We start from the raw sequence: 26629 nt of genomic DNA, 5'->3' as shown, positions 1-26629 counted from the left end.
AATTTGCAGTTCTGCTAAAATAAGAGCTGAAAAGCAGCAACGCAACAAAATTGAGCTGTCTTGGTCTTCAGCTTTTAAATAGTTTTATGTTTGGACACTTGAGTAAATGTGTTTGTAATTATGGAGACAACAAAGTTGAGAGAGTAAGGTTAAGTATTTCTAATTTGAGCTTTTCCAGTTTCCAAATTACCAAACAGGTATTTCTCTTGACCGCCTTACAAAATAAAGCCTCTAGGGGGAGATGTAGCTCAAAAGATTGTTGGAATGCATTTAGGCTGAATTTATTGGTTGATATATTGTGCACAGCAACCAATGCAGGTAGTAAACACACGTTTATTTGTCATAATTGCCAATAAAGTATAAATAAGAACATTATAGAACAATAGAAACTTTACAAAAAAAGAATTAATGTGACAGTTTTTTTTAAAAAAGGATCCGTAATTGCACTTCAAAGGCGACAGATGTCCAATAAATACATCTTATTTTAGCTCATTATCTACAAAATAAAGGTGTGTGCTCATAATCTAAATATGTGAATTTGACCTGGGATGCATGTGGAGATGAAAGATGATATAAACCGTGTTTGAGTTGGAAAAAATGACAAAAGCATAAAACTAAGGTACAAAACAAATCCCTGATCCTCCAGACTCTCCTACTAGTAAACTGACTAACCAGTTCTGCTTAAAAGCTCTTTTCAACTTACCGTTACTTGCAGCCTATTATATATGGAAGAACTGGGTAGGTGAAAGCAGTTTTGAGACTTCCACTAAGTGCTACAAAACATTCAAGGAGCTCACTCCATCTGTGACGACTGTCGGGTGGAGGATGGGTAGGAAAGATGAAGATATGTTATTGATCAAAAGAAGACAATTAAAGGGATCAGCACCAGGGATCAGCATGCCACTCTTAGTAACCATAACCCTGGTGATACCCGTCTTGATAACCATGCTCGTATCCATGCTGGTGGTAACCATAGCCGCCATACTCGTCTTCAGGGCAGCGCATGCCGAGTGACTGCTGGATGGCCATTTCCTGTCTGCGCAGCTGCATTGAGTCCACCAAGTCATAGATGTTTGCCATGGACCACATGGGCGAAGGGTACCATGACTTGACGTTGCCATCCTTCCCTACCAGCAGCATGGAGAAGTACTCTGGGCTTATCTGGAAGTAGTTCCTCATGTCCTTCACCAGGGTGGCTGAGAGGCCTTCACGCTCCACAGTTGAACTCCCTGGAAGGAGCAGAGGTTCAGGTTAGGAATGAAAGAGAATTTTCACAGTAGAGAGCACAGCCGCATTTTCCTTTTGTAGGGTTGTTTCACACAAACACAACCTCCTAATGCTGACCTCGGATACCAGAAGGCAACACCTCAATCTGCTGGTAGCAGCTGCAGTTTCTGCGGTGTTGCATGAGCCTGACTCATATTTCCCAGGAAAGCTGATAGCTTGATAAAAAGTTCTTTTGACCAAGAACTATGTGAGTGAGATACCTTATTGATTGGGAGTGGGATGGAGAAGTGTAGGATTTCTGTTTTGGATTTTTGTTATGAGAAAGAAGACTTGGTCTGAGTCAGGACTGATTCATAGCTGGAACAAAAACAACCCTCTTAAAAGGAAAACAGTGAAGTGAATGTATGAAGTGAAGAGGGGTGTACTGTGAAGTGAGATGAGTGAATTAGTGAGTCATGTTTCTAAAGTCAGAGTTACAAAAGTCTCTTTAAAGCGTACTAAATCACCATGGTAACTGAAGCTGAACACATGACCTGTCGTGAAGAGGTTATGTTCAGAATTTCTGATTAAATCAGCTGTAAAAAGCTCTTCTCTTTTTTACTGAAACTTTTCCTGATGGTAACCTGGATAGCAACATCAGACTGGAACAATCTTCATGTATTGGATATATTTCAAACCATAACTGACTGCAAATCAATATTGATTCCGCCTTTATCTCAACAGTGTGCAGCATGTAGAGGCAGTATTGATGAAATGTTGGCATTAGAGCCGTAGGTGCCAACTCCTTTTTTAAACCAGAACAAAAATGTACCCTTTTGACAAGACTTCTTTTGATAACAACTTGTGATGCAGATTCTCAGCTGATGGGATACATTATAACTTGTTGAGCCTTACTCACAGCGAATGTGATTGTGAATTAATGCGTGCAGTTGTAGTTTGGTCAAGATTTGCTTCCATTTCAATGCACTGGTAAATTTTTTTAATGTTCTTTATAGCTCTATATTTAAAACACGTGTTCCTCCTCCTAATTCTATGATGAATGTCGATGCAGATGTGGACGACTTTGCATTAGAGCAGTGACAGAACAACATGCAGGTTTGCAGCATGCACAAAATCCTAGTATATGATTTGTAATAGGTTATATATCTAGGACTCAGTGGAAACAGAAGAAGAAGAAATGCTGTGTTCTATTTTCCTCAGAAGTAGGAACTCATGTCTGGGACTGCTGTTATACCCAAGTTGATGTTATTTCAGTAGTAAGTTGGAAAACCAGCAGGATTTGCTCATTGAGCGTGCAAGCTGTTATTGCCAAAAAAGCGAAAAACGTTCTTAAAGTATTAAGCTGTATTTTGAGCAGCTACAAACACCAGGACAACATGTTCACTGATTTAGGTTGGTCAATACTATGTGTGCAACTGATGTAATGAAATACAAACTAATTAAATGCTAATAAAACTAAAACTAAGTGCTAATAAACTGTTTATTACAGCAGATATCACCACTTTTGTTGCTCAGGGAAACAATATCAGATTTTAAGGTCAGGGCGGGTAAGGTTCCTTAGATTTTCCAATTTCAGGAAAATTCATTACCAAGATTCAATGACACTACTGTGATATAACAGAACGTTTCAAAGTGGACATATGAGCACACTTTGGAATGTATGATCTTAGCAGAACGTATGAACTGGCCAAAAAGCAGGCAGTGAGTAAAGTCTACCTCGCAAAACAATGGAATACTTTAGTAATGCACCTAATAAGAGAAATTTCTAGTTCGTTTCCTTATGAAACCTTATGAATCCTTATGACTCCAGTTTTCTCCAGATATAAAATCTTGGCTATAACTTAGGGTTCTGCATGGACAAGCCTCTCAGAGTTGATAAAGCAGTACTCTTGAACTTGAACCTTCAGGTTACGTACTAAGAGACTGTTAGCTGTGTCCCACACCCAATTCAAAACCAGGGAGGACCGTTGCTTTGAAGCAGTTGCAACTCTGACATGCACTTGTATTTATTGTGAAGCACTTTGTCAGCAAAAGGTGCTATGAAAATAAGCTTAACTTACTTACTTTTCACCCTGAGTTAACTGTCTACAATCTCAAGGAAAACAACCAGCCCGACTAATCAGCCAAGAATTATCAAAGCAACTTTTGTTCTTCAAATTTGACGAAAAGAGGAGACACACTAAATTTTTGGCAGCTTTCATAGCTAAAAATCTTTGGACTTATTCTGTCGAAGAGACCCCTGAGTTTCACCAGCAATGAAAACTTGAAATCTTTTTAAAAATGTGAAGTTATGTAGAAATCTGAGGACGAACTATGCTGAGACGCATCAAATCAATAACGGAACGATTGCATTTGAATCGAAATGTGAGGGCAGTAAAGACTCACACCTCTAACCTCTATGCAGGCATGCACAAAGTCTAAAGAAAAAAACCTGGTTAACAAAGAACCACCATGATGTTACCCATTACCTCTTATGGGAGCCAGCTGAAAGAAAATCTTGCTGTGCGTCGTAGCCTACCCCTGTGGTCTTAGTGTTTAAAAAAGGAGGTCATTTGTGCAGAAAAAGCTCCAGATATGTTCGATCCACAGTTTCAGCCTTCTTATTCTCATGAGAAAGTTCTTACCGTTAATGGGATACAGTTCCAAGACTCCGCCCATATCTGGCAACTCCGTGCCAACCAGCTTCATAATGGCGATGTGCCTCAGACCTGTGTCACCATGACAAATACACACACATGAGAGATATGCAAATATCTTAGAACAAGTACAATGTGCACCGTGCTATTTTCAGCCAAACTGTTTCTTATCCATTTCTTCTGATCTGACCTGATTTCTTTGCACTTGTTTATTATTGGAACCATCCGAAGTGCTGGTTTCAAGGTTCAGGGAGGGAATGTGGTGGTGGTCTACAGAGTCCTGCCAAGAAGCTGTTTCCTCTTAAGTAATAAAGCCAACATTAAACACAGGACAACACTGGTTTTACTTGGTCAGCGCCAAGTGCTGAATACCAGGATCAAACCTCCCAAGCCTTTGTTTGGGCCTGGGGGGGGGGCGGGGCAGCTGCGGGTGCCAAGATCAGCACATGAGGGGAAAAAAGTCCCCTTACAACCAGATCTAGACCAACTGATAAGGAAAGACAGGCTTTTTTCTTCAGTTACTTGACTCGTGCACATACATACAGATGTTCAATGACACCACTTTCAAATAAATCGTATTTCACAAGAGATTCGAAGGCTGTAACGAAGGTGAACAAATCTTCATTAGTATAGCTGACAGATTTGTTGTTTAAGGTCATTCTCAAATTTATCAGAGGACTGTTGACCTACTGTCAACGGGTAAAACAGGTTTGAAACTCTTAAGATGCTTTTTTCAACAGCAACTCCCCGCATATTTCCCTCATGCTGACTTGCAGAAGTTTAAGGTTTTACATTACTACAGGTTTGACATCATGGTTCTGTGTGGTCTGTCCCATCTGATAAGGTTCAGTCGTGATTTTTGGTTGTGATCAAAGGTGAAAGCATTTCTATGGGCGACTTAAAACTCCCACCATAAAAAGGGCAGTGAAAGGTCGCTGGTTTACTGCTCTTTACAAAGCACATTCAGCAGGAGGTAAGTTTACACCAAATGTTCACTCAGTCTTTGTCTTAGTTACTGTAATCCCTGAATTTTGAGTATATAATTCAAATTATCAACACTAAATACTTTAAATCAGGTAATGAGGTAATAAGGTCACTAAATCTAACTAATTTATTAGTTAACTTGGTCCTGTAGGATTTGTCCGTTTCCTATCTACATACCTTTGGGTATTCAGTGTTGGAAGTCTCCGATTTTAATTTAGCACCACAAACAAATGTGTGCATCCTTTAAAGGATTTGATGAATTTTCTGAATATCTTCACAAATACATGTTAATAAACCAATTTTGCATCATCTGATTATTTGATTTGAAAGGTCAAAGGTTACTGAGCAAAAGAAAAAGTTTAAAAGTTTAATTTTTCTTTGTGGTCTATATAAATAAAAGAACACCCTGATATCCTAAGTAAGGAAAAGGATTTCTTAATGGATGAAGTCTTCACTTCAGCCTTGAGAGAGATAGTGCACATCAAGAAATTATAGAGTAAGTTTTCTTAACAGAAAATGTAGCCAGTTCTTTGAACTATTTAGCTGAAAGATATATCGATGACATCGATGACAATGCATGCACCTTGCGTGTGAACAACTGCCATCCTATCATTTCAGTTCATTTGAGCACCAAAACGGCCACATATTCCTTTTAACTTTTCACCTTAAAAAAAAGCAACAGTTTTTCCATCTTGCTGACAAGAAGTGCCAGAAAGTGCTGGAAAAATCTTTTATTTCCACCACACCAGAGGAAAATTCAAGCCCTTAAAAAAAGAGGAACTTTCAAACACAGCGGAGACCATAAAAATTCCCACAGATTTGAATGGATTGCCGTTTGACTCCCATGCACTGACTAAGGACAGAACTGTTGATGCTGTCACTAATCTCTGGTTTCAGAACATTCGGCAACAATGATGCTCTGAATAATAATTTGGAAGCTTCATGCGTCGGTCAGCTGGTAGCTTTTACCATCTTTCCACTGCTATGTGTTCAAGCCATTTTTACAAGTTCCTTCTTAGCACTGTGTCATGGAAGCATCTCAACCAATGACTGGGGAACTTCTTGATAACATCATAAACTGCGGAAGTCATTATAAGCTGCATGGTACCCTTTAGGATTGTGGGTTTTTTTTGTCTTTAGAGAAAGAAACTGGAAACATTCAGTGCCTTTGATTCTGGTTAATTCAGGCCACATGAACACTGAAAATAAACACAGTTAAAGGGATAGTTCGCCTCTTTTGACATGAAGCAGTATGACATTCCATACTAGCAATATCGTGCATGAACATTGACTTACCCCCTGCTGCGTCCTGTGAGCCGAGTTCCAGCCTCGTTTTGGTGTTGATGAAGCTAGTTGGCTGGGGTCACAAATATAAAGTGTTTTGCTTCTCAAAACAATATGCGTTCAAAATAGTAATACATTTGCATCACAAAATCGTTGTCCAGGAAAGTGAGGTCTGACTTTTTCCTGGACAATGATTTTGTGATGCAAATGTATTACCGTAGGGGGTAAGTCAATGTTCATGCACGATATTGCTAGTATGGGATGTCATACAGCTTCATGTCAAAAGAGGCAAACTATCCCTTTAAGTACTATGTGTTTGTGACTTTGCCTAAAAAGCTAATTCTAATTAATTAATTGACAATAATCATGTTGAGCAGATTCAATGTCTTCATATTACTCTACCTCACCATCTAAAATCTTGTCTTTTATATTTACAATAACCGAAAGCTTAATTTTTTTTTAAATGATAACTTAGAAAGTCTTACCGTGAGATATTCCCTTCATACTGACTTTTTCCAATCAGCTTATCATTTTCAGAATTCTACATCAAAATAAAGTCTAAAACCTACTGAAATGTATTCTTAGAGGGTCTTAAGTATCAAAAGTGCAAGAGTCAAAGTCATAACTGTGACATTTGCGTCCACGTTCCTCTGTTAGGCATTATGAGACTAAGAGTAGAAAGAGCCATGGAGAAACGGCAGAACTCTCGAATTCATGTAAACAACTCTGAAGCATGAGGTTCAACTGGGGTAGAAAGTCCAGATGACAGAATCTATTTAGTTTCACTGAGAAGTGAAGTTATCTGCAGGCTATTTAAAGTCTACAAGTCTCTGCCATAAATCTGTCAGAGACGTCAGATTGTTGAGATTCGCAAAGTTCAGATGAATGCGTCTTTTTAATATACACAGTAATACTGTGGAAAACTGTGGAAAAGTTGACTAACTGGCCATCTGAAAGGGCCGCCGTCAGGAAGGAAAACAAGATCTAGTTTGCCTCAGAGAGGAATTCTTTGCCAGCTCTGTCATCTGGGATCCCTCTGCACATCCCTCTGTGGCACTGACACGCACAGTGTGCACGTGTGGACACATGATAGCGTGCTAATGATATCTAAGGAACTGCTGCAAACAGAAACATTCTGTGTAATCTGTGAATCTTCTTGTGATTAATACATTCATCATTGGTCTGACTAAAAACTTTGGCAGGCAGTGACTGGACACATGCCTCAGTAAGGTAAAGGTCACAGTGAAACAAAAGATATTTGATTAGAATTCATTGCAGTCACTTCATGGAAGGCAAAATAATTGCATTTTAAATCTTTGTAGGATATCTCAACCTCTTTTTGTGTGGTCTGCAGCAACAGGAAGTTGTTTGGACACAGAGCTACAGACCATCTCTTTCCCATGTGTTGGTATCACATGACCAGGCAACAGAATATTTTCTACTGAAGTCACTCGACGTCACACTAATGACCATACTGAACACAGCAGAAAAAAAGTTACATTTTTAGCAACTTTAGTTTCTTACCCTCATATACTAGTTGCTTTAGTAAATGAGGGTTATTTGAAAGTGAATGTGATGTCATCACTGTTTTTAAAATATTTCATCTGCAGCAGTGATGATGACCCAAGAGTGAAGTATCACTGCTTCCCTTTTTTTCAAAACAGGTAAAAAAACAACTGTCCATTGCTTCCTATGGGAATATCCATGTTGCAAAACTTTTTTCCCCTTCTCGAATTTGTGTCAATTACATTAAAAAAAGACAAAAAAAAATGGTGGATTCCAGAGGGCACACATGTTAAAAATAAAGTACATATTTCTTTGATTCTAGATTTTTTACATATCAGGACATAAAGAAAAATTCTCTTGTTCTTACTGGGTCCAAAATGAGGTAAGTACAACCTCAGATGAACAAAAACAGAAGCAATATCACACCTTGTGATAATGTTTAAATCCAGGCTGAAAACAGTTCTATTTAGCTGTGCATATGACACCTGAAAGTATTTTATCTGCACTCTTCACTTTTTAATTACTTAATGATTATTTTAATGGGTTTTAAATTTCTTTCTTTTTTAATTTCTTTCTTTTATTTTTTTTATTCCTTTTTAGTGGTTTTATTGCCTTCTTGTGATTTTATGTAGCTGTAAAGCACTTTGAATTGCCCTGTGTATGAATTGTGCTCTATAAATAAAATTGCCTTGCCTTGCCTTGCCTTGTAACTAAGCCAAAATTAAAAAGCAGTGTGTGAAAAACTAAGTAAAGCACATGATTGAACTGATTGTAGAACCACCTTTAGCAGCAATAACTTTGCTTCAGGACATTGAGGTTTGCAGCAAATGGTTTATGCACAGCTCTCTTAAGGTCCCACCACAACATCTCAGTCAGGCTGAGGTCTGGACTCTGACTGAACCACTGCAACACCTTGATTCTTTTCTTTTTCACACATTCTGCTGTAGATCTGCTGCTGTGTTTGGGATCATTGTCCTGTTGATGAGCCAGTTTCAGCCAAGCTTTAGCTGTCAGATAGACGGCCTCACATTTGACTCTAGAACACTTTGGTATCCAGAGGAGTTCATGGTGGACTCAATGACTGCAAGGTGCCCAGGTCCTGTGGCTGTAGAACAAGCCCAGATCATCAGCCCTCCACCACCGTGCTTGACAGCTGGTGTGAGGTGTTTGTGCTGATATGCTGTGATTGGTTTCCTCCAAACGTTCTGCTGTGCATTATGAACAAACATCTCCACTCATCATTGTTCCAGAAAACTTGTGGTTTGTTCAGCAACAACTTTGCAAACCTAAGCTGTGCTGCCATATTATTTTTTAGAGAGAAGAGGCTTTCTCCTGCAACTCTTCCAAACAAGCCATACTTGTTCAGCCTTTTTCTAATTGTGCTGTCATGAACTTCAACTTTTAGCATCCTGGGACGTCCACTCCTGGGAAGATTGACAGTTGTCTTGATTTTTTTCCATTGTGAATAATCTTTCTCTCTGTAGAATGAGGGACTCCAAATAGTTTGTAAATGGCCTTATAACCCTTCCCAGATTGATGGGCAGCAAGAATTGCTTTCTCTGAGATCATTGCTGATGTCTTTCCTCCTTGGCATTGTGTTAACACACACCTGAATGCTCATGACCAGCAAACTGAAACAAATTCTGCTTTTATAGAGGTGCTCACACTTGCTTATAATTAGTTAATCAAGTGCATTTGATCACCAGCACCTGGCTGCTACTGACCCTGTTAATTCCTATGGAAGCAGTAAGGGTGGACTTAGGTTTTTACACACTGCTTCTGTGCTTTGGTTTAGTTTTCAGTCCCAGTTTACAGTTTGCTGAGGAGAATACTTTCTTTCAGGCGACTCACCCAGATTGCAGGCCTGGCTATTCAGGGCATAGAGCTGCTGCTGATAGGACCACTCCTCGTCGTTGGGGGCGGAGATGATAAACAGACGACGTCTCCATCGGAACCTGTAATCACGGAGAATTTCAGCCTGAATTTAAGTGGCACTTTTGTGCAGCAGTGAAAGCTCTGTGCCAAGACAAGCAGTTTGTGCTTGTACTCCACATATTCCCATACAATTACTGCCAGAGGGTGACAACCCCGAATTATGGTCAAAAACTTGCCAGGTCGCTACACCCTGGAAGTGGAATTCTCCATGGTCTCCATGGAAACAAAAGACGGCCTGTCTGCTAAAGACATCTCGTGAAACTATGTGACAGCAGTGATTCAGGCTTTAGGAACGACAGGGCTTTGTGTTACTTTTAATCTCCGTGGAACACACACAAACAGGCAGCTGCAATCTGCCAAACATCGCTCATAATCACCATAAATTCTGGTCCAGCGGATTTCTGAGTTAGCAACAGATGTTTGATAGAAGTAGAAACAGCCTTATTTGGCCACCCAATGACTATTCCTGACAGTTTCTAAGCAGAACAATCACAATATCTGTGACTTAAGATGTTGGAGTTTTTCCACATCATTTTATCAATATAAATGAAAATAAAGCAGAATATCATGAACTGAAAAGTCCTTCTGGTTGTTTGAGTATTTTTATTCATTTTTGTATGTTATTGATGAGGGTGCAATACAGTCTTTTAACCTGGTTCTGTTTTTATTGGGATTATTTCTTGTGTTTTTCTTTGGGCTCGTAATTCTATTCAGCAATGCATCTGTGATGTATTGACTGACTGACAATAAAGGAATCTGAATCTAAAAACTGATTTGGTTTGTCATACGTAGCCAGAAATGCAGAAACATAAAGATCAATAACCTACAACTTATCATATAAAGCTTAGCTATTGGAGGACATTTTCAACTTGGGAGTGCAAACTGGTCGTCTCTTCATCAACCATCAGTGACTGACAATGTGACAGAATTTGGGTAAATCCGTACAGCCAAGTTACACAATCTTCTGTAAAGTGTTCTCATGGAAGCAGGCTGCTCTGTTATGCCTTTTTGCAACCACATGTTTTTAGCTATGTCATGGATTCAGGATCTTTACAGGCAACCTCACCTGGACAGGAAGTTCTCCAGTGATCTGGGCTTGTCCTCCTTCTTACAGACAACCCCGTCTCTCTTCTGCTGCTCCATCTCTCGGATGCGGGAGGAGAAGGTGTCGATGTAGTCAAACACAGCCTTCATGGCGATGGGAACCTCATAGGATTGCTGACCGCAAAAAAAGAAAAAGAAAAACAACATTAACAAGAACCAGTCATCCTCTTGATTTGAAATGTGGTTTAGCCACAGAGTAAATGAATCAACATGTCTTTGGAAACAAAAAGCTGATCGCAGCACACAGGATTTGAAAACAGAATTCCACAATGGTTAACAATGGTTAAACTGTTTTCAACCAAGCAATGAAGTTTGGAGCATGTTTGTAAATGTGGCACGGCCTCTGCCGCATCCCAAACATTCTTTGCAACCGTTTCTGGGAAGCAGTGCAGGGCACGTTGCTCAAGCATGACGCTGCATCTCATGCCTGTAAGTTACTAAATATTAAGCAACAACAGCAGAAATATCTAACACATGTATGGAAATGTGAACACTCTCACACCCTCCATGGGATTTGCTGAAGTTACTGCACAGCTCGTTCTCTTTCACACCTCTCTTTCCACTGTGCTCATGCCTTTTTCTGTCTCCTACACACACCCACATCCGTGAACACTCACAGACTCCCCTGTCTGTGCTTCTGTCAGCAGAGGATGTGAACACTGGCCTCTTTGATGAATCCGTCCAAAAACAGCCTGTTGATTTATACTGGCACACACACGCACAGCTGTTGGGCAAATGTCATGCAGCGTGAATTAAAACAGTGTTTTGGTAAAGCCACTGTGCTGGCAGTATGAGTCCAGGTCACCTTCAAAGAGAAAGAGAGATGAAGACCAAAAGAGCAAAACATGGCCATGAATCAAGATAAAAAAGTTATGTTTGAAGTCACTATCAAATCAAAAACATTATACATATTTTCAGGGGGAAAAAGTAGCTGAGAAGTGATAACTTTTCCTGGACTCATGGCCATCAAATGCTTATTCAGATTTTTATGCAAGTACCCAACAACTTGAAATTTAAGTAAGAACATCTGCAGGGCTGATACAGTACAGTGGGCGGTGATGGTCAAGCCTGTGGAGCTGACCAATCAGAACAAATTGAGCTTTTCTGGAGGAGATTAGCTTTCCTTTTTAGCCCCATGGTTCGAATGCAGGTGATCTACAGTTTTTACAGGATGATTGACTTATTACCACCAGCATGGAAGCGCTTTGTGTCAGGATGTTACATCACAAGCTCTCACTGACAATATGTTTGTCATCTTAGAGCTGGTCAATAATGTCATCGTGGGCACCATATTGGCAGATCAGCTCTGGGTCCTAAGCTTGCAGATCACACTTTATGATTAGTTTGTGCTAATGTATTGTGTTATTGGGTTTAAAATGTAAAATGTACATAAGCTACACATATTGAATTATCCTGCTTGCAGAATAATGCTTCCAACGATTCAAAGACAGAAACAACAAAAGCAGCATACTTTTAGATCATTTGTCCTCATCTTATTTTGAGTGTCCGTATTTGGCTTTGGCCTTGAATTTGTACCAGAAAAAAAGAAGTGCTTGCTGGTAGTAAACTTTATGTTTGTAAAGCTGTAGTGGACTCTCATCTGAGGAAAACATGCATGATGGAGTGGCAGCATCTCTGTCCTTCTCTTTTTTATTCTCTGAGTTGAATTACTCAATCTCCTCTGGGATTAATAAAGTATATCTATTGTGTTGAGTGCTGTATTCATTGTGGACAGAGAAAATAAATAGTTAGTGTCTTATTAGATAATTTGTTCTCATGACATCCGTAGCCAATCGTAATTTGTGACATCATAGCACACTCGGGACCCCGCAGATCTGGTACACACGCCATCCTCTGGGGCTGAACAGTGGCTCCACTCTCCCTCATTTACTGCTTATAAATCAGCACTGACAGCGAGGCAAACAGCAGGAAGAGGAACAGACTGTAAACTAGCACTTTTATTGCATGTGACGATTCTCTGAAAATATCTTGCAGAGTCAGTGTTTTGACAGAGCTGCAGCTAAACAGAAGTTGCTAAAGTTATGTGAGGTGCTCAGTAGGTTGGATGGATGATTCGACAGCCATGGAGTGGAAAATAGGATTGCTTCATCATTGTAGCTTACTGCACAGAAGCTAATTGTAGGTTAGCTGTTCTTTGTGGTGAAAATACACAGTTAAACCATCGTCCAGATGTAACTACAGGTTGAATATAGTGGTTCAAAATAACCTTGATTATACATGTGCAATGATATGCAAAGTACAATGCATGTGCTCAGACCTGGTGTTGCTTACACTAGCTAGCTTTTTGGTCTTAATAAATAACACGGATATTAATGTTTAACAAACAGGTATTTTTAGTGGTCTTCTTAGGGGAACCTGTTACTTGCATACATGCTGAATCTGTATTCAGATACTGTATTTTTTCAGGTAAATCAGCCTGATTTTTAAATGTCAGTGCTCATGAGGCATAACTACACGACATTTTCATTTTCCCTCGTCGTTTAACTTTTCCATTTTTTCAACTGTGATACTGTCACTACTGTTTCAAAATCGCAGCTGTAACAGCTTAAACACGGTTGATTAAGATTACACAGCAAGTATATATATGTAATAAATAAATGGATTCAATGTTTATGGAGATGCGTCAGTTTTTGAGTGATTGTATTTGATCTGCATTGGAAAATATGTCATTATCTAGCCCAGAAATGACAAAGCAATGAACTTGGCTTTCTGGGAGTGACAGATCACACAAGTTCTGTTTTTACATAAAATCTGTAATAATGTGGAGGCATATGGAACTCTTCAACAGAGCCCCTGATAAAGTGCATTTTACTGAAAAGCAATCAGAACTTATACCCTTCACAACTTTTTTTAAGAAGGTTCCTTTGGTCAAAATATTGTTATAGTCCCTCCAAATGGAGCAAACAAGTACCTACCTTGACTCTCATATCGGTGTCGGTGAGGACCATGTAGAACTCATCATACGTCATTTCAAACTCTTTCCTCAGCTCTGTAATCAGGTCTTGGTTTACCAGGTCTTCCTGACGAAGACCCTTCATAGGCTTATCATTCTCTGAAAAAAGGAAAAGAAATTAGTCAGATTTAGTGACATACTTAAGACTTTTAGCCCCTGAAAGTAAATGTAGGGAACTTTTTTGACTAAATGTCTTTAGAGAGTCTGAGCTTTTATTATGCTGGGCATTTAGACAACTTATAAATTACCTCCATATTGTGCTTTAAAAGAAAAAAAAGGAAATGTGACAACACATATTGCCCATGAGACTGGCAATTGTCACATCAAAAGCTCTTACATACCTATAACAACATCACATAACTGTCTGATTTCTAAAAGTAACATTATGTACATGTGTTTTCCAGTCAAATAAAACATAATAAGAGCAAACTGTGCTTTTCATGTCTGACTTCAGAACAGTGTTTTATTGAAAAAGGTGTCTGACACAATAATGAAGTAGACTTTGTTGCAAAGAGCACGATGGAAACGTGTAGAGTGAATCAGGGACAAACTCAACAAAGAGCAGCTTTTATTCAGTGAAATCTGGCAGGATCGGATGCCTTACAAATATACTGTAGCTGGCGTTTGTACAGGCCAGAGCAAAAGCCTTTAATCGCCCCTCCCTCCACGGATGTGTGCACAACACACAAACCACAGAACAGCGAATTTTAGTGGCTGGCTCACCCACTCCCTGCTGTGTAATGTGCATGAGAAATCACATCAGGAAAACCCGACAAAAACCCAAACAACACAATACAGAAATATACGGAAAACACACATGAATGTGACCCACAGACAACCCATGCTTTTCACCAACCATTCACTCTAACTGAGAGGGGGGCAACACCAGAAAGAACCAGTTGTGTGTTCACATGCATAAGCAATGTTTCCATCACCTCAGAGGACATTACACTGACTAACCTCAACACTAACCATGACTTATACTGGTCTATCCATAACCCTTACCGTGACCTAAACCCAACCGTAAACCAAGGCTCCATACTACAATTTTGGAGATTACATCATCAGAACTGGATTTTTCTTCCCAAAAGGAGTCATGCCACCACAATGTGGCTGTGTAAACCTATTTATGTCAGCACAGCATGAGCAATGCAGGCACTGCTACATACACACTGACCCTGCAGCCAGTAAGTGGAACAAAACTGTAACAGAGCCGAACCAGAGGTGGAGGCGGCTCCCATCACCTCAGCCCTTTTTCCGGCATTCCATCTGGATAAAACCTTGTTGTCATGCAGAGTGACAGACTCATAAAGAGGGTTTGCCTGTCATGAAGTTAACACACAATGACCAAAGCCTCGGATTTGAGACAGCCATAAAATGTCTCAAAAATTGAGACGGCTGCCAAACACAAATGATGCGGCACATCTCATAAAAACAGCAGCGGTTCTGTTGCTTTTCAGCAAGCTGTAAGTAGTTTCATAATAAGGCGTCGCACTGCACTAAGTGAGTGTTGGTGGGATGATTTAATCATCTCCAGCTTGCACTTTAGCCCCCCAGGAGACAGACTTAACCCCTTGTTCAGAATGATGTATAAGGATGGTATGTACTGTCTCCTGGCTATGATTCACTTCCTCTCCAGATATGTGTTACACACTCCTGCCATTAGTTTCTGAACTCATCACCCTTCTTACTGAAGACTTGCTCTTATATTACAACTAAACCACTGTGGAAGTGTAACAGATCTAAGAATATCATTACTGAAAGAGAGAACACCACTGACAGCACCATTTAAAAAAAAATCCACCTTCGAATTTGTACAGAAAAACTAAGTTGAAAGAAGCAGAATGAAGAGAGTAAAGGGGAGCACAACAAAGTATAACACTACAAACCCATTCATCCATCCATCCATTTTTTATACCCACTTAATCGTACTCAGGGTGGCGGGGGGTCTGGAGCCTAACCCAGCTGTCATTGGGCGAGAGGCAGGGTACACCCTGGACAGGTGAAAACAACAAACCCTGTTTCCGAAAAGTTGGGAGGTTTTCTAAAATGCAACAAAAACTTAAATCTGTAATATGTTCATATGTTTTTAATACTATGTAACTTCTCAAAAAGCTCATTATGGAGCTCCCCCTACAGGCTTGGAGGTAATGTACGGTTATGACACTGTCGTAAATCTCTTTCTCTTCCTTGCTTCATCAGTCAACGTCTTCTTCTGTTTCTTCGGTGCCTCTGCCATGATGATCGTACTGACAATGTTTCGCTAGCTTAGCCTTATACCTGGGAGCATGAGAGGGGTCTAATTGTTTTTGCGGTCGGTGTGCCAGAAAGCAAGTCGAAGTACTTCCGCTCAGCTCCCGGGCCGGTCCAGCAAAGTTACATAGCGCAGTTATTCCAACTCAGACCCCCGAAGGGCATAGGAGACAGGCCAATCGTAATATTAAAACTCATTCTAGCCGCACAATTTTTTTCAAACTGTTATTTTAAGGTAGAAATGTTACATAGTATTGCTTTAAAGATGAGAAAGACCATCCAGGCTGTTAGCAGAGAAAGGCGCAAAAGCCAGCGTCTGTGATGGTATGGGGGTGCATCAGTGTCCACAGCATGGATGACTTCACTTGTGTGAAGTTATCACAGATGCAGAGGAGTATATTGGAATTTTGGGGAAACATATGCTACCATCAAGGTGACATGTTTTGCCGGGAGGACCTCATTCTGCATGACTTCTAACAGTGTGGTTTCACAGACATGAAGTGTCTGCGCTCTACTGGCCTGCCTACAGTCTAGATCTGTCTCCTACTGAATGTATGGAGCATCATGAAGAGGAGAATCAGACAACAATCACGGACTGTTAAGCAGCTGAAACCTTGTATTCAGGAAGAACGGCAACAGTTAGTATCCTCAGTTCCACAATCATTAAAATAAAGCCATTAGAACATAGTGGCAAACATGAGTCTATATAATTCACTGAGTGTGTTGCTGCAAATCATTTCTTAGGACTCTTAAATGAGGTTAAAATAAATCAACAAATCACAGATTTAAGTTTTAGTGGCATTTTAGAAAAGTAGCTGTTTATATTCTGCTAATTCAAATAGACATGAACTACTGGTCAACTACTAGCTTTGTGTACTACTGCACATAGAAGTACTTACCTATCTGATAGTGGTCAATTTTCATGGTGGAGTTGGTCAAGGAGCCAAAGATGCTGATGATAGAGACTTTCCTGATAGCCATTTCACACACTGACTCCAGGTACTCATCCCTCTGCTGAACATACATGCTGTTCTCCTCACTGGGGGATGTTATCAGCTGCAGAGGGGGAGTTATTTGATGTTAGAGCATCATGTACAGTCAGTAAAACACATACATACACAGAGTGCTGCAGAGCTTCTGTGCTGCAGAGCTTCAGAGTGCTGTAATAAGAATCTGTACTGGCTGCAAAACAGAGACACATAGTCTGTTAGCACACTGTTGTGCAAGCAGTCCATTGGCAGGAGAATAGATGCACAGTATTACAGGACACTTGTGATTTTAAGGAAACAGAACTATATAAAACAAAAGTGTGAAAATAGTGAAGGATTGTCTCCACCAAAGCACAGAGGCGCTTACTGTTGTGTTGGCCAGGAAAAATCCATCAAAAAAAACCCAAAAAACTTCTCCAGATGGTGAGACTGTTTTGACTTTCAAAAGTTTCAGGATTTTGTTAAAACAAGCAAAGTCTCTTTTTGAGAAAGTCCACCTTAACAACTCATTTTGACTGAAACCTCTGAAGTCGGTGAAAGCTGGAAGTCAAGTGTTTCCTTCAGTTTGTTTGATGTATTCTGCAGACAGTTCTATTGTTCACTTTGTTTGCTCTTTTCCTTTCTTGCTGAGAGTTAGGCCTCATTCACATGAACACATGAAGTTTTTCACATGCAATTTTGCTTTATATTTGCAAAATAGAGGAAAGTCAATGCCACAATGTTAACACTGTGACTTTTTCCAAAAATTTTGTTTGAACAATTTTAAATAAACACGGAAGTCTTTCCATGTACGCAAATACCTTTACATCTAGCTATCTTGTCATTAAGGGTATTTTTATGAGCCTCTGGCAAAGAGGCTGCTGTAGCTGAATGTGCTGAACAGCAGGCAGTCAGACAGCAGTGAAAAGCCGACATTGACTTGCTCATATAAGGTGCATACACTGCCCCATTTGGGTGGCAACCAGGCAGGTGAGACTGCAGATTTGTTGGCATTGTTATGTTATTGCTATGCAGCTAACAGACTGAAGCACTTAAGAGATTGTCATTTGTAGATCTGAGCAGGTCACTGACATTCAAAGTTTCCCCACCTATGAAGAGATGTTCAAACTTCAGAAATAAAATTGACAACTCTAGCTTGATTAGAGCAATATGTTCTGCCATGCAAGCTCAGCCTATCACTCATAAGTCAATTCGGCTCTGTGACTACCTCCACTGCCAGCTTAGAGGAATATCAGTGGCGCATCAACTTCAACTTCCCATTCTTTTTCCATTTAATGTCAGAATGCATCTTTGCTATTTAACAGCCAGTTCCTTGAATTTGATAAGTAGCAGAACACATGGATATGATGCTCCAATTCATCATGAAACACTGGATGCAAAAAGGATTGTTCCTACGTTTTTTACTTTGCCTTCATCTCACTTTTGGAGCTGTGACAATGGATCTAATCTACATTTACCTATTAACCAATCTCCTAACCCTAACTTTAACACCTTAATCACTAATCATAGCAGTGTTACTTTGTCCAAGTCTCCTTTTGGATGTGGAATGCCATTGAGAGTGCTTAAGTTGAGTTTCTGCATTTCTATGCAGATGGAGATTTTTTCAAACAGTGCTGCATGGACAAATTATTATTATTTTTTTTTAACTTATGAAACTAAAGAGGAGGAAAACCCACTTTAAAAAAAGAAACATCTGCACATGTGGATTAGGCTTTGTATGAGATGCTTGATAACATTAAGCTTCAGCTGGGAGCCAGTGAGGTAGTTTATCATAAAATGTGAGAGCAGAGGGCAAGTGTGTTGGATTTAATCAAGAAATGATGGGGCCAAACATTAAATACACAAGACTTCTCAAGTAAAACACTAGTGCTGTCTAGACAGTCCAACATCCGTAAACAAACTGCTAATCTTATGACTGAGAGTCGAAAGCTTTATCAATTGAGCTGAAGCAGAAAACCTTGTAGCAAGGTCAGCTTCCACACTTAACAAAATCATAGTAGAGACACAAGAGTGTGAAATTCTGTGAAATGAAGTAGGAATCTCTTTGACAAATTAAATAAACCATTCTCAAAATGTTGAACTATTCATTAACAGTGAATGTGTGCTGGTAGTTTGCAGATCTGTACTGCTTAATAAATGGTACTGTGCCTAAGAACCAAGCTCTCTCTCTGACTGAAGAAGTAATAACATGAGTAAGTGTGAATATCAAATCATGCCCTCACCAGCAGTCGCCTCCTGTTCTCAAAGTAATCCAGAAAGGAGGCCAGAGAGCCCTTTGGAGGGGGCGTCGGCTTCTTAGTGGGTTTCAGGTAGTCCTCTTTTTCTGTGTACTTTAACATCTTCTTTCCATTTTTCTTCCCCCCAATCTTTCCTCCTCTCCTATCAGCTTTCTTGGCAGCCTTGTCACTCTTTTTCTTCTTCTTGTCATGCTTATCGTGCTTGTTCTTGACCTTCTTGGTGGAGCTGATATCAGGGAAGGTTTCCGTTTCCTCTGGATTGCTCATGGTTGGCTTGCTGGGCTCATACTTGTCTTCGTAATCTTTAGTCAACATCTGCACAAAGAAGGATATTATTCCATTTTTATTAGAAAATAAAATATGATGATATTTGCTTAGCTTCTACTGACTTTAGACCCAGTATCTTATTATTAGTTGATTAGGTTGTTAGTATTAACAGTTCATGTGTCACATCCAGCAGAGGTAATACTTCACTTTAAAAAGCCCCAACCAAAGACACATACAAATAATATACGCATAATTTACACACAAGATTCACTCAGCTGCTTAAGATTTGCTGTCAGAGATGTAGTTTTCAAAGTGGCAAAATTAGGAAAAAGTCATGCATAACAATTTTAATTCTATATATTTCTAAAGAAGATGCAGTGTTTCAGAACGTGCTTTAAAAACAAATGGTCCCAAAGAAATTCTAAAAAAGTTTTAAACATTCTATTGTTTTTTTTCTTCTCGAGAAAATACAAGGATTGATGATATTTAGCTTAAAAAATGTCAAAGTCTGTCCGCTCTTGCACTTAACACACTTTGAGTAAAGTACTGGCTCACCATTTGCATTTCCCCTGAAATAGCTACCAGAAAGCTATCCGTCACTGCATATTTCCAGATTACTTTCCCCAAATAAAGGTTGAGGGCCTTATTTACTTGTACTGCAAAGGGTATCAGGCTTTTATTAGAGGCAGGCCTCTACTTGTAATTAGTATGACATCATATTTTTCTGCTATGCCTTTTTTGTTGCCTCAAAACGAAATCTGGAACGATGCACCCAAACACTTCGAGCCCATTTCCACAAACGTGTGTTCGAATGCAAGTCAGTAGGAAGTCCATTCATTCCACTGGGAAACCCTTTTGGGTTTTTTTACATCTGGAATTTGCGACGGGTACAGTGAAACATTTTACTTTTTCATTTATTTTGGAGAAATCTGTGGCAGGAACTTGGATAAACAAAGTAGCTTGAAAGTTAAACATTTTGAACTCATTCAAGTGAAAGCCCCATAAAATGTATTAATAAACGTATCAACTGATGGAAGGCTGCGTAGCATGCATAGTGGTTCATAAATCTTTCAATAACGCCTTTCAAAAATCCGACCACACACAGGCCTTCTCCTTTGGTATTATTACTCTTGCCTTTCTACATAAGGAGAGTCTAGTTCAGATATCAAACAGAATAACAGATTCAATACACAAGTTAGTGCAAATGAGGTGTTAAAGTTACAACATCAAGTTTTTATTACACACTAAATACTTTCTGCACCATATCAAATTAAAAGTGATGTGGGACAGACACCTTCCTGGCACAATTGTAAGATGATAATATGTTACTCTGACAAATGCTTAATGAAGAACAACCACATGTTCAAAAAAATCTTTAAACTTAATCGATTAAAGTTCTAAAAATGTAAATGCTTTTTTGTTTGTGCCATGATGATTCTAGCAATAGTCATGTTATGCTTCCCCGTCCCCTCCAATGGGCTAGTATTGGGGCCAGCCTTTATTTCTTATTCTGACTGACTGGCTCTACTGGCCCGATCAGTCACAGCACACCGTGCTATATCAACTCTGCTGAAATTCAGTATTGAATAAAGCCTGTAATTAGGGACTAAATTAGAATACACACTCTGAAGGCTGGACTACTCATGAACTACTGGTTTAATTTCTTTTTTCAACTTTAGGGTGATATAGAGTCTATTGTAAAGCTACTGAAATTAGTGAGAAAGATCATGTAAAGACACACTATTATTGATTTCATAGGGACTTTAAAGTTTGGTTTGGTATCAATGTTTTCCAAATGTTTTGTAGTCTAAATACAGAAATCAAATAAAATTTGTAAATCGATACACTATTCTTGAAACCTTTAGCTAAATTCCCCTGATTTACCTTCTCCTGCCCGTTCTTCTTCTTGGTCGGCTTGATCTTGGAGGGTTTGTGTGTGACAGGAACCAGCTTCCTGCTGTGCGGATCTTTGTTCTCCTTGTCAGTGCGGTTGTCTCCAGCCGGGGTGGTTTTGGCCGGGTACCTCTCTCTGTGGTTGTAGTAGTATGGATCAGCGGTGGTTCTCGAAGCTGGGAGCCACAGTGCTGTGGTCGGGGCTCTGGTTGGTCTCTGGGTGGTGGTGGGTCTTTTTGTTGTGGTGGTGGTTCTTCTGGTGGTAGTGGTGGCTTTGGTGGTTGTTGTAGCTTTGGTTGTTGTTGGTGCTTTGGTTGTGGTGGTTGTTGTAGTTGTGGGTCGGGTCGTAGTCGTAGTGGTGGTGGTTGTAGTTGTTGTGGTTGGTCGTGTAGTTGTCATGACGGTGGTTGTGGCAGCTGTTGTCGAGGTCTGTGAGGGCTTTCTTGGAATCTTCACAATTTTTCTCTCTACAGAAGGTGAGACAGGTGAGACAGATCGTTGGACACAAGTTCTCCTCTAAAATATGTTTTGCTTATGAAAAGGGTATTGCTTTATATTGCTAAAATTTCTACATGCTATGCTGTAAACCTAACCTGCTCCGGGGCAGGCTACGGTAAAGTTAGGAGAACTTTCTACTTTGTCATGGAAGGTTTCCTTGCTGTTTTCTCATATTCATACACCAGTTTTATTGCTTCGGTCCTTTCATTCCGGTCACTCAACTGTCCTGACAATTCTGTCTCAAATTATGCCAGTCCAATTTTAGGAAGTCTTGTTCAAATTGCTTGAAAATATGTCTTTTGTTTTCATTTTTTAATACATCCATCTTACAATGTGTCAAAAATGTCTCACATGTCCCGAGAGTGTACCCCCAGTCCACAGATTTGATTAGATACACAGTCAGACTTTCTTATACTTTAATGGACAAACTGTGATGAATAAAATAATCCAAGAATCCTCCCTCACACTTGACCAAAGCCACCTTATCCACAAATTACACCATCCCCTCTCAGAAGATGGTTTCAATTGATCCTGCCAACACCACAACTGAATCGAAGTGGAGATCTGTCTGTGCAGCTCACTGTTGTTTAAAAGAGCTTTAGTATCAGTCCTTCTTTCCTGAAAGTATGTCTCCTTAAATCGCAGTACTTAACACACCGGAATAAACCAATTCTGAAGAAACAACCCCTGTGGAGACTGTTGTTAGTGTGAATACGTTTTAGATAAAGCTGAGGATGCCTTTCTCAAGGCTTCTTTTTCTGGAAAGACATTAAACAACTTGGAATCAAAACGAATAAAAACAATTAAATATTGCTGGAAACAAAAGAGGAAAAAACAGTCTTTTAAAGAAAGAAACAATGAAGAACTGGTTAAAAGTGTGATTCACCTGTGTATGCGCCCTCCTCCACCTGACCCTCCACACCTGCTCCTTTACACTTCTGCACAAAGCCTTTCTGGCGAAGCTTCTCCAGCCTCCTCATGGGTGACTGGTCAATGGCCTCATACACTGCCTCCAGTCTCACTGGGTAGGGATACTTCTCCTCAACCTGTAGGGTTTTCTTGAGCAGGACCATCCCAAATTTACCTGCAGGATCAGACAACACCAGTTGGGCTGGGACATGAATGGGATTATATATTTCCATCCACGTGCAGCTTCATTACTCACCTTTCTCCAGTTTTAGGAAGCTCATGAGTCTGGGGATGAGTGCTGTGTCCAGCGGTTCCTCCATCACCTTCCCCTCTGTGGTGATCCTTCTCACCTTGCCCCCCATCTCTCCCTCCTGATGAAACATCACAATCTGGTGGACATGCCTCTCAGCCAGCTCGCAGTACACATCTGGCTTCAGGAGAGACATCATCAGCCGGTAGTAGCCGTCTGAATCGTGGGGCGCAGAGATCACAAGGACCCGGTTCTTTCCTGCAAAACTGGCCAGCAGATTTGGTGACCCGGCGCTGTTGGGCATCCGGGTGATCCTGGCTCTCGCCCCCGGAGTGCCCTCATCTTGTCGGTTGTCCAGCTGGCGAGGCGAGCCAATCTGTCCGGTGATACCTCTCCTTGGCACCAAACCGTTGCCCCCCGCTCTCCTGCCCTGTAAAGCGCCTGTCCTGACGGGAGCGGAACCCCCCTCGTCAGCCTGCACGTTGTCAGCCCTCTTGGAACTGTGCACAGAGATCGCGGAGCTAAATCCTGGGCGCAGGCGCCCGGCGAGTCTCTCCCTGTCCGTGGAGCCCTGCTGGACACGTCCCATCCGCGTGCGTCGGTGCAGCTGCACCCGCTTCAGATGAGTCTGTTTGTCCGCTTCGGTCCAGGTTAGCAGATAAACTAGAGCTAAAATGAGAACAAACGCCCTCATTATGGTGAAATGTCAAACTAAGTAGGCTAATCACTCACGATCCAGATAGCGATCCAGTGGTTGGAGCCTCGATCCGGTCAAGTCTTTAGAACATTTGATGTGAATCAATTAAATCCAGATGAAGACGAACGGTGCGCAGGATCGCCACATAATACGTTTGGAATAACTTTCAAAGCATGCCTTCTGCTGATGGAGGAAATCCACCTCGCGATCTGCTCTTTATTTGACAAACGAGGCGAACAGGAGGGGAAGTTTATTGCGCGTATATCCAAAACTTCATTCTAGCGCTTTCGTTCACAATACCGGAGAGCAGGAGTGTGGATTATCGTTTATATAGGCTACAAAACATCAGGAACTGAATTATTCCTTAAAACCGGCAGACAATTAATTGGGTCCTTCGGGGAAAAGTTTCAGACCACGTTAGATCGCCAAAAACATACAAAAAAAAAAGCGCTGTTTACACCACATTAACTCATTAACTTTCCATTAATCCTCAGGCATTGTTTACTTTCAGCGGACTGTGAGAGGATCCTCTGGTCGCAGGAAGGAAGTATTCACTGTAAAGCTTGCTAAACCTTTCGCAGGGACTGCACAGGGGGAAAACAGTGTCTCTGCCTCTTCCCAGGTTCCCCTTTGGCAAATGTAAGCTTTGGAGGCTTTCCCAGAACAGTCCGCACAAACCTCAGCCTCCGGACTCTTGGCGACACAATGTCAGGACCTGCCCCGGGACTGACGGTTACCAGTTCACTCAGTAACACCCCTTTTTTTCTACAGATGTGGAAAAGTGATCTTGCTGGAAAGGTTTTACTTTGTATTAAAGTATACAAGTTGAAGTTGCTTATTACAATTCAAAATATGGAGGGGAGAAGAAATGTTTGGGCCAGTTTCCCGTGAAGAGAAATGACCATAATCAGCAAGTTCCTCCCTTAAAGCCAAGAGTGAAACACCCCCAAATCATGTCCTTAATTGCAAAGTAACTTAACTTTAAAATGAGCTAAACTTTGAGGATGATCTTTTATCCGAAAGATAAAAATCCATATCTATGATGTTGTAACACGTTTGTTGTCAAAATAACATAAAGAGTGTTTTTGCTCTTTTAATGACCCTTTAAATTCAGTATTTTTCCTTTTTGTACATGAAAGTTTCCCAGTTTGGCTTGTAATTAAGGCCCAAGGAAGGAAAAGTCAACCACTGAGTCTATGCCACATCCACTCTCACTGCAAAGGCATATCATATACCGCATGTGCTAAACTACAGCATACTGTTTAAGAGAAATGAAATGCAGCTTTTTACATTGTTTCAAATATTTTACAGCAGTTTCATCACTTCAGTTCACTTTTTGCTTGGCTATTTATCAATGGTGTGATGCAACACTGTACTGGAAGCAGCTGGAATGGACAAATCCTTTTATAAAATGAAGGTAAAAAAAAAAGAAAAAGTAAAAACAATCAGAAATCCTCCTGAGCAGTCTTACTGTAAACCAGCCACTCTGCACACACCCAGTCTGACTGTCTCAGCCGAGCTGCTTTACACCGCTGGACCACATACTTTCTGTTCTTTCTTTCTCCAAACTGCCCACAGGAACAAAAAAACGTCACCTGTTTATCTACACCATCTTGTGAGAGCCAGACAAGCTCTCAGCCACATGTCAGGAAAACAGTGATGGACTTAGTGTGTCAGTGTTGCATGCAGATTCCTCAGAGTAGAGTCGGTCTGAAGAGCAAAACACAACATCGATAATAACAGAAAAAAAGCTAAATCTGATCATTAGTAGAACACAACAAAAATAAAACAAAAATATTTCAGCAAACTCAACAACAAAACCAGAAAGAAAACAGTAAAGCAGAAAAACACAAGAAAACCAGAAACAAACAAACACACACACACACAAGCAAACATGTTATATTTTCCCAGATGTGGAAAATGTAGTACTATTACAATACAAAAAAATAAATGCTTTAACAGGGCAGGCCTGTGTGGTGCTCTGGTTCGGTCTAACCAGGTTAGCAGCACCGTGGCTTCAAAGCAATAAGGTTCCGGGTTCAAATATCAGCTGGGTCTTTCTGTGTGGGTTTGCATATTCTCTCCGCTCACGATCCAAAAACATGCATGTCTAAATTGATCATAGGAGTGAGTGTGAACGTGCATGGTTGTTTGTCTCTGTGTCAGCCCTACAATAGACTGCTGTTCTTTAAGTGTGCCCTGTCTTCAGGATGAAGTGGAGATGAAAAATGAATGACTGAATTTTTGTGATGTTACAGGAACCTCAACCCACAAGCATTAAAGTGCTGTTTAGCTCAACTGGTTAAGCAAGTGTCCAATGTAGAGGCTGTAGATCCTCGATGCAGGCGCCCCAGGTATGAGTCCCAGCCTGAGGCTCTTTGTTGCACATCTTCCCCTATTCTCTCTGCCCCCTTTCCTGTCTACCTACTGTCAAATAAAGGCCACCTGTGTCCAAAAACCCACAAGCAAAGAAATCCACAACAATGTGCTCTTTTAAAAACCCTAACCTAGGAGTAAAGGTTCCATTGTTTAATTATGTTAGATTCCTGTGCCCTAACCAGTTCTAAAACTGAAAAAGAAACTTAATTCTAGATTTTAGAAAAAGGAGTTCAGTTTGTTTTTGCAATTGTTGGGTGTTTTTAACGTATTTATCATTTTCTAACATCTTGTTATTTGTGTGATGTTTCAAATGAGCACTTTTGCTGCAAAAATAATTTCAGGTTTATCTGACAATAAAGTGTCTGATCATAATGATTATATAAGTAATAAAAACATCATCATTATAGCAACAGCAGCAACATTTAGCTAAACTTCAGAGAGCATGATGTCAAACCGAAAATACAAAGGTTCCAAAAGCACAACAGTGAAACAGGTAACACAACAACAAAACCAAAAACACATTTTTGAAAATGCAGCGATTTTTCAGGAAACACCGTTTTAAAAAAAATATACAACCGAGGAAGATGTCAAAACTCCAACATTTCAG

General features: G+C 40.3%; 1 protein-coding gene across 1 annotated transcript; it reads right to left on the bottom strand.

The window, feature by feature from the left end:
* Positions 1 to 317: 317 nt before the first annotated feature.
* Positions 318 to 24333, bottom strand: ccdc80 (coiled-coil domain containing 80). The gene is made up of 10 exons (XM_075480155.1): positions 22953 to 24333; positions 22674 to 22871; positions 21281 to 21756; positions 19115 to 19444; positions 16803 to 16959; positions 13613 to 13749; positions 10639 to 10790; positions 9489 to 9592; positions 3852 to 3935; positions 318 to 1229 (listed from the first exon to the last, which is right to left on the bottom strand). The coding sequence occupies exons 1-10, from the start codon at positions 23638 to 23640 to the stop codon at positions 907 to 909; spliced, it is 2649 nt and encodes an 882-aa protein (XP_075336270.1). The 5' UTR covers positions 23641 to 24333; the 3' UTR covers positions 318 to 906.
* Between the last annotated feature and the right edge of the window lie 2296 nt (positions 24334 to 26629).

Source organism: Odontesthes bonariensis, chromosome 12 (genome assembly GCF_027942865.1).
Source record: "Odontesthes bonariensis isolate fOdoBon6 chromosome 12, fOdoBon6.hap1, whole genome shotgun sequence".
Lineage (NCBI taxonomy): Eukaryota > Metazoa > Chordata > Actinopteri > Atheriniformes > Atherinopsidae > Odontesthes > Odontesthes bonariensis.
Note: the sequence above shows the minus strand (reverse complement) of the source record. Positions and strands in the feature narration are given on the sequence as shown.